Genomic DNA, 13,865 nt, shown 5'->3' with positions numbered 1-13,865 from the left:
GTATTTTTTTTGTGACTGAATCAGTTTCAGATAAGAAATGCAACTATGTTTATAACCTTGGCTATAAGTAAGTTATTTTAAATGTCCATTTAATGCAATGCTAAATAATTAGGTATAAAATTATGTTGGAACTGTTATCCACGTGAGGGCACTAAAGTGCAACAAATGGTAACTTTTCACATTTTAGGGGTGAAATTGACCTAGGTACAGATCTAGGATCAACTTTCCCTCCCCCTAATCCTAATTTTAACCATCAATGGGGTACATGCAAAACTGATCTAGAGGAAACTTCATCCTACTACTGCTTTAAGATGCATCTATCCATTTCAATGTATTGCTATTGCTCTTCACTTATGCCTAGTCTACATAGACTACACAGTCTACATAGACTAGGCCTACTGAGTCGTTTTTATGGTTGAATAACTCAAGATAGAAAATGTACCTGACATTTGTCGAGACTCTTTTCACTGCACTTCGATAAAAAGTTATTTTCGTTGCAGGCTAGGAGAGAATTTCCACGAACCCTAACCGTTTTCCTAACCTGAACCTCAGTCTCCTGACCTGCTACCCTACTTCTCCGAACCTTATGCGTAAGTTCTCCGAACCTGTTACGAAAAAGTAACTTCGGGATCAAAGTGCTGTGAAAGAGTTTCCCTACATTTGTCTTGTCTCCTGCCATTTAGGCTGCACAATTAGTGAAAAAAATATAATTGGTCTGCCTGTCTGAACGCAGTAAACAGAGCCTTCGGGGGGACGACTAGTGTAACAGGGTAGAGGTGCATTTTCCAGTCACACCTTATTAGAGTAACTACAGTAGTAAATGTGTATGATTTGCTATTGGTCAGTTTGAATTAATTGTTTGTGTGCTTTGATTTGTTTCTGGTGTGACTCTGGAGAATGCACATCCATTCTTTCACACAATAGTTATAACATCTGCAATGAAATCTGCTAAATATGTGTATGTGACCAATACATTTTGATTGGATTTGATTCATGTGAACGATTGTGTTAGAATTCACGGACAGCAAATCTCCACTCCACAACGATCATTACATTTACATTTACATTTAAGTCATTTAGCAGACGCTCTTATCCAGAGCGACTTACAAATTGGTGCATTCACCTTATGACATCCAGTGGAACAACCACTTTACAATAGTGCATCTAAATATTTTAAGGGGGGGGGGGTGAGAAGGATTATTTTATCCTATCCTAGGTATTCCTTAAAGAGGTGGGGTTTCAGGTGTCTCCGGAAGGTGGTGATTGACTCCGCTGTCCTGGCGTCGTGAGGGAGTTTGTTCCACCATTGGGGAGCCAGAGCAGCGAACAGTTTTGACTGAGCTGAGCGGGAACTGTACTTCCTCAGTGGTAGGGAGGCGAGCAGGCCAGAGGTGGATGAACGCAGTGCCCTTATTTGGGTGTAGGGCCTGATCAGAGCCTGGAGGTACTGAGGTGCCGTTCCCCTCACAGCTCCGTAGGCAAGCACCATGGTCTTGTAGCGGATGCGAGCTTCAACTGGAAGCCAGTGGAGAGAGCGGAGGAGCGGGGTGACGTGAGAGAACTTGGGAAGGTTGAACACTAGTCGGGCTGCGGCGTTCTGGATGAGTTGTAGGGGTTTAATGGCACAGGCAGGGAGCCCAGCCAACAGCGAGTTGCAGTAATCCAGACGGGAGATGACAAGTGCCTGGATTAGGACCTGCGCCGCTTCCTGTGTGAGGCAGGGTCGTACTCTGCGGATGTTGTAGAGCATGAACCTACAGGAACGGGCCACCGCCTTGATGTTAGTTGAGAACGACAGGGTGTTGTCCAGGATCACGCCAAGGTTCTTAGCGCTCTGGGAGGAGGACACAATGGAGTTGTCAACCGTGATGACGAGATCATGGAACGGGCAGTCCTTCCCCGGGAGGAAGAGCAGCTCCGTCTTGCCGAAGTTCAGCTTGAGGTGGTGATCCGTCATCCACACTGATATGTCTGCCAGACATGCAGAGATGCGATTCGCCACCTGGTCATCAGAAGGGGGAAAGGAGAAGATTAATTGTGTGTCGTCTGCATAGCAATGATAGGAGAGGCTTGTTTTCAAATTGCTGTGCGTTTTGTTGCCAACCTATTTTGCTACCTGACAACTTTACGGGTTTCACTTTTTAATTACCGTTCATATATTTATTTTTTCCTCGACTTTTTCACTCCGGACGCTTTATCTGGACACGATTCGTCAGGACCTCCAACAGCCGAAGCTAAGTAGTAACATTAACATGATGCCTTCTAATTGCAGCCGCTGTGCTCGCCTTACGGCGAGGATAGCTGTACTGCAAGCCCAGCTTCAGACGCAATCGTTAGGCAAGGGTAATTTCAGTGTAGGAAAGGATGAAACAGCGTCTGTGCCACCAGTAAGTACAGATAGTAGTATAAATCCCCTGGCACAGTCCCCGCAGCCGGACAACTTTCTCACGGTTTCTGGTAGGAAATGCTGTAGGAACGCTCAACCGGTGTCGCTCATTCAGCAGACAGAAACTTTCAACCGGTTCTCCCCATTAAGCAGCGGGTCGGTGTCAGAGGCCGAGTCTTCTCTGGTCTCTACTCCTCCCGTTACGGGGTCTGAGACGCCGAAGCTTCCCACCATTAGCTCTGACAAATTGAAAACTCTAGTCATTGGCGACTCCATTACCCGCAGTATTAGACTTAAAGCGAATCATCCAGCGATCATACACTGTTTACCCGGGGCAGGGCTACCGACGTTAAGGCTAATCTGAAGATGGTGCTGGCTAAAGCTAAAACTGGCGAGTGTAGAGAGTATAGAGATATTGTTATCCACGTCGGCACCAACGATGTTAGGATGAAACAGTCAGAGATCACCAAGCGCAACATAGCTTCTGCGTGCATATCAGCTAGAAAGATGTGTCGGCATCGAGTAATTGTCTCTGGCCCCCTCCCAGTTAGGGGGAGTGATGAGCTCTACAGCAGAGTCTCACAACTCAATCGCTGGTTGAAAACTGTTTTCTGCCCCTCCCAAAAGATAGAATTTGTAGATAATTGGCCCTCTTTCTGGGACTCGCCCACAAACAGGACCAAGCCTGACCTGCTGAGGAGTGACGGACTCCATCCTAGCTGGAGGGGTGCTCTCATCTTATCTGCCAACATAGACAGGGCTCTAACTCCTCTAGCTCCACAATGAAATAGGGTGCAGGCCAGGCAGCAGGCTATTAGCCAGCCTGCCAGCATAGTGGAGTCTGCCACTAGCATAGTTAGTGTAGTCAGCTTAGCTATCACCATTGAGACCGTGTCTGTGCCTCGACCTGGGTTGGGCAAAACTAAACATGGCGGTGTTTGCCTTAGCAATCTCACTAGGATAAAGACCACCTCCATTCCTGTCATTACTGAAAGAGATCATGATACCTCACATCTCAAAATAGGGCTACTTAATGTTAGATCCCTTACTTCAAAGGCAATTATAGTCAATGAACTAATCACTGATCATAATCTTGATGTGATTGGCCTGACTGAAACATGGCTTAAGCCTGATGAATTTACTGTGTTAAATGAGGCCTCACCTCCTGGCTACACTAGTGACCATATCCCCGTGCATCCCGCAAAGGCGGAGGTGTTGCTAACATTTATGATAGCAAATTTCAATTTACAAAAAGAAAATGACGTTTTCGTCTTTTGAGCTTCTAGTCATGAAATCTATGCAGCCTACTCAATCACTTTTTATAGCTACTGTTTACAGGCCTCCTGGGCCATATACAGCGTTTCTCACTGAGTTCCCTGAATTCCTATCAGACCTTGTAGTCATTGCAGATAATATTCTAATCTTTGGTGACTTTAATATTCACATGGAAAAGTCCACAGACCCACTCCAAAAGGCTTTTGGAGCCATCATCGACTCAGTGGGTTTTGTCCAACATGTCTCTGGACCCACTCACTCTCACAGTCATACGCTGGACCTAGTTTTGTCCCATGGAATAAATGTTGTGGATCTTAATGTTTTTCCTCATAATCCTGGACTATCAGACCACCATTTTATTACGTTTGCAATTGCAACAAATAATCTGCTCAGACCCCAACCAAGGAACATCAAAAGTCGTGCTATAAATTCACAGACAACACAAAGATTCCTTGATGCCCTCCCAGACTCCCTCTGCCTACCCAAGGACGCCAGAGGACAAAAATCCGTTAACCACCTAACTGAGGATCTCAATTTAACCTTGCGCAATACCCTAGATGCAGTTGCACCCCTAAAAACTAAAAAAATGTCTCATAAGAAACTAGCTCCATGGTACACAGAAAATACCCGAGCTCTGAAGCAAGCTTCCAGAAAATTGGAACGGAAATGGCGCCACACCAAACTGGAAGTCTTCCGACTAGCTTGGAAGGATGGTACCGTGCAGTACCGAAGAGCCCTTACTGCTGCTCGATCGTCCTATTTTTCTAACTTAATTGAGGAAAATAAGAACAATCCGAAATTCCTTTTTGATACTGTGGCAAAGCTAACTAAAAAGCAGCATTCCCCAAGAGAGGATGACTTGCACTTTAGCAGTGATAAATTCATGAACTTCTTTGAGGAAAAGATTATGATTATTAGAAAGCAAATTACGGACTCCTCTTTAAACCTGCGTATTCCTCCAAACCTCAGTTGTCCTGAGTCTGCACAACTCTGCCAGGACCTAGGATCAAGAGAGACGCTCAAGTGTTTTAGTACTATATCTCTTGACACAATGATGAAAATAATCATGGCCTCTAAACCTTCAAGCTGTATACTGGACCCTATTCCAACTAAACTACTGAAAGAGCTGCTTCCTGTGCTTGGCCCTCCTATGTTGAACATAATAAACGGCTCTCTATCCACTGGATGTGTACCAAACTCACTAAAAGTGGCAGTAATAAAGCCTCTCTTGAAAAAGCCAAACCTTGACCCAGAAAATATAAAAACTATCGGCCTATATCAAATCTTCCATTCCTCTCAAAGATTTTAGAGAAGGCTGTTGCGCAGCAACTCACTGCCTTCCTGAAGACAAACAATGTATACGAAATGCTTCAGTCTGGTTTTAGACCCCATCATAGCACTGAGACGGCACTTGTGAAGGTGGTAAATGACATTTTGATGGCATCGGACCGAGGCTCTGCATCTGTCCTCGTGCTCCTAGACCTTAGTGCTGCTTTTGATACCATCGATCACCACATTCTTTTGGAGAGATTGGAAACCCAAATTGGTCTACACGGACATGTTCTGGCCTGGTTTAGGTCTTATCTGTCGGAAAGATATCAGTTTGTCGCTGTGAATGGTTTGTCCTCTGACAAATCAACTGTACATTTCGGTGTTCCTCAAGGTTCTGTTTTAGGACCACTATTGTTTTCACTATATATTTTACCTCTTGGGGATGTTATTCGAAAACATAATGTAAACTTTCACTGCTATGCGGATGACACACAGCTGTACATTTCAATGAAACACGGTGAAGCACCAAAATTGCCCTCGCTAGAAGCATGTGTTTCAGACATAAGGAAGTGGATGGCTGCAAACTTTCTACTATTAAACTCGGACAAAACAGAGATGCTTGTTCTAGGTCCCAAGAAACAAAGAGATCTTCTGTTGAATCTGACAATTAATCTTAATGGTTGTACAGTCGTCTCAAATAAAACTGTGAAGGACCTCGGCGTTACTCTGGACCCTGATCTCTCTTTTGAAGAACATATCAAGACCATTTCGAGGACAGCTTTTTTCCATCTACGTAACATTGCAAAAATCAGAAACTTTCTGTCCAAAAATGATGCAGAAAAATTAATCCATGCTTTTGTCACTTCTAGGTTAGACTACTGCAATGCTCTATTTTCCGGCTACCCGGATAAAGCACTAAATAAACTTCAGTTAGTGCTAAATACGGCTGCTAGAATCCTGACTAGAACCAAAAAATTTGATCATATTACTCCAGTGCTAGCCTCTCTACACTGGCTTCCTGTCAAAGCAAGGGCTGATTTCAAGGTTTTACTGCTAACCTACAAAGCATTACATGGGCTTGCTCCTACCTACCTCTCTGATTTGGTCCTGCCGTACATACCTATACGTACGCTACGGTCACAAGACGCAGGCCTCCTAATTGTCCCTAGAATTTCTAAGCAAACAGCTGGAGGCAGGGCTTTCTCCTATAGAGCTCCATTTTTATGGAACGGTCTGCCTACCCATGTCAGAGACGCAAACTCGGTCTCAACCTTTAAGTCTTTACTGAAGACTCATCTCTTCAGTGGGTCATATGATTGAGTGTAGTCTGGCCCAGGAGTGGGAAGGTGAACGGAAAGGCTCTGGAGCAACGAACCGCCCTTGCTGTCTCTGCCTGGCCGGTTCCCCTTTTTCCACTGGGATTCTCTGCCTCTAACCCTGTTACGGGGGCTGAGTCACTGGCTTGCTGGGGCTCTCTCGTGCCGTCCCTGGGGGGGGTGCGTCACCTGGGTGGGTTGATTCACTGTTGTGGTCGGCCTGTCTGGGTTTCCCCCCTTTGGGTTGTACCGTGTCGGAGATCTTTGTGGGCTATACTCGGCCTTGTCTCAGGATGGTAAGTTGGTGGTTGTAGATTTCCCTCTAGTGGTGTGGGGGCTGTGCTTTGGCAAAGTGGGTGGGGTTATATCCTTCCTGTTTGGCCCTGTCCGGGGTGTCCTCGGATGGGGCCACAGTGTCTCCTGACCCCTCCTGTCTCAGCCTCCAGTATTTATGCTGCAGTAGTTTATGTGTCGGGGGCTAGGGTCAGTTTGTTTATCTGGAGTACTTCTCCTGTCCTATTCGGTGTCCTGTGTAAATCTAAGTGTGCGTTCTCTAATTCTCTCCTTCTCTCCTTCTTTCTCTCTCTCGGAGGACCTGAGCCCTAGAACCATGCCCCAGGACTACCTGACATGATGACTCCTTGCTGTCCCCAGTCCACCTGGCCATGCTGCTGCTCCAGTTTCAACTGGCCTGGGCCCTAGGACCATGTCCCAGGACTACCTGACATGAGGACTCCTTGCTGTCCCCAGTCCACCTGGCCATGCTCCTGCTCCAGTTTCAACTGTTCTGCCTTGCTATTATTCAACCATGCTGGTCATTTATGAACATTTGAACATCTTGGCCACGTTCTGTTATAATCTCCACCCGGCACAGCCAGAAGAGGACTGGCCACCCCACATATGCTCTCTCTAATTCTCTCTTTCTTTCTCTCTCTCGGAGGACCTGAGCCCTAGGACCGTGCCCCAGGACTACCTGACATGATGGCTCCTTGCTGTCCCCAGTCCACCTGACTGTGCTGCTGCTCCAGTTTCAACTGTTCTGCCTTATTATTATTTGACCATGCTGGTCATTTATGAACATTTGAACATCTTGGTCATTTTCTGTTATAATCTCTACCCGGCACAGCCAGAAGAGGACTGGCCACCCCACATAGCCCGGTTCCTCTCTAGGTTTCTTCCTAGGTTTTGGCCTTTCTAGGGAGTTTTTCCTAGCCACCGTGCTTTTACACCTGCATTGTTTGCTGTTTGGGGTTTTAGGCTGGGTTTCTGTACAGCACTTTGAGATATCAGCTGATGTACGAAGGGCTATATAAATAAATTTGATTTGATTTGATTTGTGAGGTTATGACAGAGCCAAGTGACTTGGTGTATAGCGAGAATAGGAGAGGGCCTAGAACAGAGCCCTGGGGGACACCAGTGGTGAGAGCGCGTGGTGAGGAGACAGATTCTCGCCACGCCACCTGGTAGGAGCGACCTGTCAGGTAGGACGCAATCCAAGCGTGGGCCTCGCCGGAGATGCCCAACTCGGAGAGGGTGGAGAGGAGGATCTGATGGTTCACAGTATCGAAGGCAGCCGATAGGTCTAGAAGGATGAGAGCAGAGGAGAGAGAGTTAGCTTTAGCGGTGCGGAGCGCCTCCGTGATACAGAGAAGAGCAGTCTCAGTTGAATGACTAGTGTTGAAACCTGACTGATTTGGATCAAGAAGGTCATTCTGAGAGAGATAGCGGGAGAGCTGACCAAGGACGGCACGTTCAAGAGTTTTGGAGAGAAAAGAAAGAAGGGATACTGGTCTGTAGTTGTTGACATCGGAGGGATCGAGTGTAGGTTTTTTCAGAAGGGGTGCAACTCTCGCTCTCTTGAAGACGGAAGGGACGTAGCCAGCGGTCAGGGATAAGTTGATGAGTGAGGTGAGGTAAGGGAGAAGGTCTCCGGAAATGGTCTGGAGAAGAGAGGAGGGGATAGGGTCGAGCGGGCAGGTTGTTGGGCGGCCGGCCGTCACAAGACGCGAGATTTCATCTGGAGAGAGAGGGGAGAAAGAGGTCAGAGCACAGGGTAGGGCAGTGTGAGCAGAACCAGCGGTGTTGTTTGACTTAGCAAACGAGGATCGGATGTCGTCGATCTTCTTTTCAAAATGGTTGACGAAGTCATCTGCAGAGAGGGAGGAGGGGGGGAGGAGGATTCAGGAGGGAGGAGAAGGTGGCAAAGAGCTTCCTAGGGTTAGAGGCAGATGCTTGGAATTTAGAGTGGTAGAAAGTGGCTTTAGCAGCAGAGACAGAGGAGGAAAATGTAGAGAGGAGGGAGTGAAAGGATGCCAGGTCCGCAGGGAGGCGAGTTTTCCTCCATTTCCGCTCGGCCTTCCGGAGCCCTGTTCTGTGAGCTCGCAATGAGTCGTCAAGCCATGGAGCGGGAGGGGAGGACCGAGCCGGCCTGGAAGATAGGGGACATAGAGAGTCAAAGGATGCAGAAAGGGAGGAGAGGAGGGTTGAGGAGGCAGAATCAGGAGATAGGTTGGAGAAGGTTTGAGCAGAGGGAAGAGATGATAGGATGGAAGAGGAGAGAGTAGCGGGGAAGAGAGAGCGAAGGTTGGGACGGCGCGATACCATCCGAGTAGGGGCAGTGTGGGAAGTGTTGGATGAGAGCGAGAGGGAAAAGGATACAAGGTAGTGGTCGGAGACTTGGAGGGAGTTGCAATGAGGTTAGTGGAAGAACAGCATCTAGTAAAGATGAGGTAGCGTATTGCCTGCCTTGTGAGTAGGGGGGAAGGTGAGAGGGTGAGGTCAAAAGAGGAGAGGAGTGGAAAGAAGGAGGCAGAGAGGAATGAGTCAAAGGTAGACGTGGGGAGGTTAAAGTCGCCCAGAACTGTGAGAGGTGAGCCGTCCTCAGGAAAGGAGCTTATCAAGGCATCAAGCTCATTGATGAACTCTCCGAGGGGACCTGGAGGGCGATAAATGATAAGGATGTTAAGCTTGAAAGGGCTGGTAACTGTGACAGCATGAAATTCAAAGGAGGCGATAGACAGATGGGTAAGGGGAGAAAGAGAGAATGACCACTTGGGAGAGATAAGGATCCCTATGCCACCACCCCGCTGATCAGAAGCTCTCGGGGTGTGCGAGAACACGTGGGCGGACGAAGAGAGAGCAGTAGGAGTAGCAGTGTTATCTGTGGTGATCCATGTTTCTGTCAGTGCCAAGAAGTCGAGGGACTGGAGGGAGGCATAGGCTGAGATGAACTCTGCCTTGTTGGCTGCAGATCGGCAGTTCCAGAGGCTACCGGAGACCTGGAACTCCACGTGGGTCGTGCGCGCTGGGACCACCAGATTAGGGTGGCAGCGGCCACGCAGTGTGGAGCGTTTGTATGGTCTGTGCAGAGAGGAGAGAACAGGGATAGACAGACACATAGTTGACAGGCTACAGAAGAGGCTACGCTAATGCAAGGAGATTGGAATGACAAGTGGACTACACGTCTCGAATGTTCAGAAAGTTAAGCTTACGTAGCAAGAATCTTATTGACTAAAATTATTAAAAATGATACAGTACTGCTGAAGTAGGCTAGCTGGCAGTGGCTGCGTTGTTGACTTTGTAGGCTAGCTGGCAGTGGCTGCGTTGTTGACACTACACTAATCAAGTCGTTCCGTTGAGTGTAGTAGTTTCTACAGTGCTGCTATTCGGGGCTAGCTGGCTAGCTAGCAGTGTTGATTACGTTACGTTGCGTTAAAAGAACGACAATAGCTGGCTAGCTAACCTAGAAAATCGCTCTAGACTACACAATTATCTTTGATACACAGACGGCTATGTAGCTAGCTATGTAGCTAGCTACGATCAAACAAATCAAACCGTTGTGCTGTAATGAAATGAAATGAAAAATGTGATACTACCTGTGGAGCGAAGCGGAATGCGACCGGGTTGTTGAGTGCGGAAGTTCTATTCAGTAGACGTTGGCTAGCTGTTGGCTAGCTAGCAGTGTCTCCTACGTTAAGGACGACAAATAGCTGGCTAGCTAACCTCGGTAAATTAAGATAATCACTCTAAGACTACACGCTCTAAACTACACAATTATCTTGGATACGAAGACAGCAAAGACAACTATGTAGCTAGCTAACACTACACTAATCAAGTCGTTCAGTTGAGTGTAATAGTTTCTACAGTGCTGCTATTCGGTAGACGGTGGACGTTTGCTAGCTGGCTAGCTGCTGGGCAGATAGCAGTGTAGACTACGTTAGGACGACGAAATACGAAGTTGCAATAGAAGTGCTGACTGTTTCACTTTGTTGTCCTCTTTCTTTTCCTTTTTCTTCTGTCCTTCTTTTGTCCTTATTTTGTCTTCCTTTCTTCTGTTAACTAGATATTTTTTGTTGTTATTCTTTGTAAGCTAGCTAGTTTCTTCCAGGAGAGTCCCTAGCAACATCATTAGATCATCATTCTCCTTTTCTACCTTTCTCAGTTTGAGTATTTTGTAACACACAACAGGTTTCTGCAATACTGCAGTGAATCAAAAAAGAAAAAAGAATCACTTCTTATGTGCAACTTCATTCATTTATTTAGGCATATGGACAATTGGCAAGATTATAAATCTGAATGTACCCGATAATATGTGTCAGCCTACCTTTTGTTTTGTGATGAAGGGAACAGTTATTCAACCTAAACTATGGTTCATCAATTATCAATCACCTATTATAGATTCTGCACAGTCTGGGATTAACTACTGGATATCTACTGGATTCCTCCTTTCAACTCGAAAGGGTGATTGATACATTTGATATGGTTTTATGAATAGCCCTCACGATCTTGGGGCATGTGAATGGAAATGGTCATCGCTGTCTAATACTTCAACTAGTAGCTTCATGTTCAAAGTGCTGTACATATCCCACCACCCAAAACACTAACCCTGACCCAAACCCCCAAAATATTAAACTTAAGGGACATTTCTGACCTGCATCCCATTAACTGCCCAACTAGTCAAAACCTAAAACTGACCCTATTTTAAACTCAAAAATTTAACCTAACCCTAACTTTAACCCTAAGGCTAACATTAGGGGTAAACCTTAATCTAATGTTAAGCAATTGTGAAATTCATCATCGGCTTGCAGCTCAGTTACGTCACTTTAGTTTTCCCCATGACAGAGATGTCTTTATGGAGTCCATGTTGAATCATTATTATCATTTTAATACAGTTGGCACTACCAGACGGAGGCTGCCTTGTTCATATACAATCTCTACATTAAAACAAAAGAAAAAATTGTTGTTTGATAATTTCATGCAATTATTAATGATATCAACACAAACATTCAGAACGCACAGCACAACACAGTTTACTTGCTAGCATTTTTATACAAATAGTAAAAAGAGAGCTTGTATCTGAAGGTAACAAATACCGTATCACATTGCCAGATATATGTTTAGATACTGAAGAAAAAACTATTCTCAGAGGTTTAAAGAAACATGTCTGTAAAGAATATCACTGAATTGAATGTTCAAATTTTCCATTAAAAAGCTTTCACCAACTCGGATGTAAAAAAAGAAAAGTTTAAACAGCCGTTTCAGTAATCACATACAGTACCAGTCAAAAGTTTGGACACACATACTCATTCTAGTTTTTCTTTATTTTGACTATTTTCTACATTGTAAAATAATAGTGAAGACATCTAAACTATGAGATAACACATATGTAATCACGTGGTAACATAAAAGGGTTAAACAAATTAAAATATAGTTTATATTTGAGATTCTTCATAGTAGCCACACTTTGCCTTGTTGACAACTTTGCACACTCTTGGCATTCTCTCAACCAACATCATGAGGTAGTCACCTGGAATCCATTTCAATTGGCAGGTGTGCCTTGTTAAAAGTTAATTTGTGGAATTTCTTTCCTCCTTAATGCGTTTGAGCCAATCAGTTGTGTTATAACAAGGTAGGGGGGTAGCCCTATTTGGTAAATGACCAAGTCCATATTATGGCAAGAACAGCTCAAATGAGCAAAAAGAAATGACAGTCCATCATTACTTTAAGACATGAAGGTCAGTCAATCCGGGACATTTTAAGAACTTTGAAAGTTTCTTCAAGTGCAGCCGCAAAAAAACATCAAGCGCTATGATGAAACTGGCTCCCATGAGGACCGCCACAGGAAAGGAAGACCCACGGTTACCTCTGCTGCAGAGGATAAGTTCATTCGAGTTACCAGCCTCAGAAATTGGAGCCCTAATACATGCTTCACAGAGTTTAAGTAACAGACACATCTCAACATCAACTGTTCAGAGGAGACTACGTGAATCAGGCCTTCATGGTCGAATTGCTGCAAAGAAATCACTACTAAAGAACACCAATAAGAAGAAGAGACTTGCTTTGGGGAAGGAAAAGCAGCTCACCATATTTGGGAACTCCTTCAAGACTGTTTGAAAAGCACTCCAGGTGAAGCTGGTTGAGAGAATGCCAAGCGTGTGCAAATCTGTCATCAAGGCAAAGTGTGGCTACTTTAAAGAATCTCAAATATAAAATATATTTTGATTTGTTCAACCCTTTTTTTGGTTACTACATGATTCCATTTGTGTTATTTCATACTTTTCATGTCTTCACTATTATTCTACAATGTAGAAAATATTAAAAATAAATACAAACCCTTGAATGAGTAGGTGTGTCCAAACCTTTGACTGGTACTGTACAATAATAGAAAGATATCTAAGTGATAAGCCAAACCAATGAACCTCAGAATCAAAATCAACATGAAATAAACAACAAAAATAAAAACATTCAGATACACAGGTGGTAATATCTCGTGGTAAGCAGCTCAGTTACCCAGAACACCTACCCTACCCAGCCCACCACAAACCATTGAACATAACACTTGGATTTCAAGTTCCAAAAGAACCACACAATATTTTGTTGTTGTTTTTTCCTTCATTTTTAAAAACCCAACACAACCTGAAGACTTGGTTGATTGGTTGTCCATCATGTTTTTGGGTGGATAACCACACTTATCTTCTGTTGTAATCTGACTACACAGATGAATCCATCAAACATGCTGCACACCCCTTAACCTCTGTAAATGGTAACGTGTTACTCTGTGGTTTTTAATTGCACTCTTTAGGTGCCATTGTAGAGAAAGGGGCACTAGTACTTCACCAAGCCCTCCTGTTAGAAGATGTCTACATATTGAACGTCCTCGTTCATGTCCCAAGATGAGCAGACCAAATAAACCACATCCTGTTTACAGGATGGCACAGAAGAACTTCTTCTCCCTAAAAGGGTTTTCGGATGCGGGCACCGGCGACAGGAGCGGGTCTTCTTTGGCATGGGCTTCGCAGTATGACATTAAGTCTGCTGCTGCTTTGGACACCTGTAATGAAAGAGAGCAGGACACACACACACACACACACACACACACACACACACACACACACACACACACACACACACACACACACACACACACACACACACACACACACACACACACACACACACACACACACACACACACACACACACACACACACACACACACACACACACACACACACAGTTTGAGTTAGATTCCACACAACAGATTGGTCGGTACCTTTACATTAACTCACAGACTAAAGTGCTAATAAAATGGTAATTATAACCTGTTGTTACTACCA

The 13,865-nt window shown here is 45.0% G+C and overlaps 1 protein-coding gene across 1 annotated transcript in view; it reads right to left on the bottom strand.

The window, feature by feature from the left end:
- Positions 1 to 12,782: 12,782 nt before the first annotated feature.
- LOC124002252 (guanine nucleotide-binding protein G(I)/G(S)/G(O) subunit gamma-2) overlaps positions 12,783 to 13,865 on the bottom strand; it is a 41,239-nt gene continuing 40,156 nt past the window's right edge. The window contains exon 4 of the mRNA XM_046309623.1: positions 12,783 to 13,579. Coding sequence (XP_046165579.1) covers positions 13,451 to 13,579 — 129 coding nt within the window. The 3' untranslated portion in view covers positions 12,783 to 13,450. The remainder of the gene's footprint in view (positions 13,580 to 13,865) is intronic.

This window comes from Oncorhynchus gorbuscha, linkage group LG17, assembly GCF_021184085.1.
Source record: "Oncorhynchus gorbuscha isolate QuinsamMale2020 ecotype Even-year linkage group LG17, OgorEven_v1.0, whole genome shotgun sequence".
NCBI lineage: Eukaryota > Metazoa > Chordata > Actinopteri > Salmoniformes > Salmonidae > Oncorhynchus > Oncorhynchus gorbuscha.
This window is presented reverse-complemented; position numbering and strand designations above follow the sequence as displayed.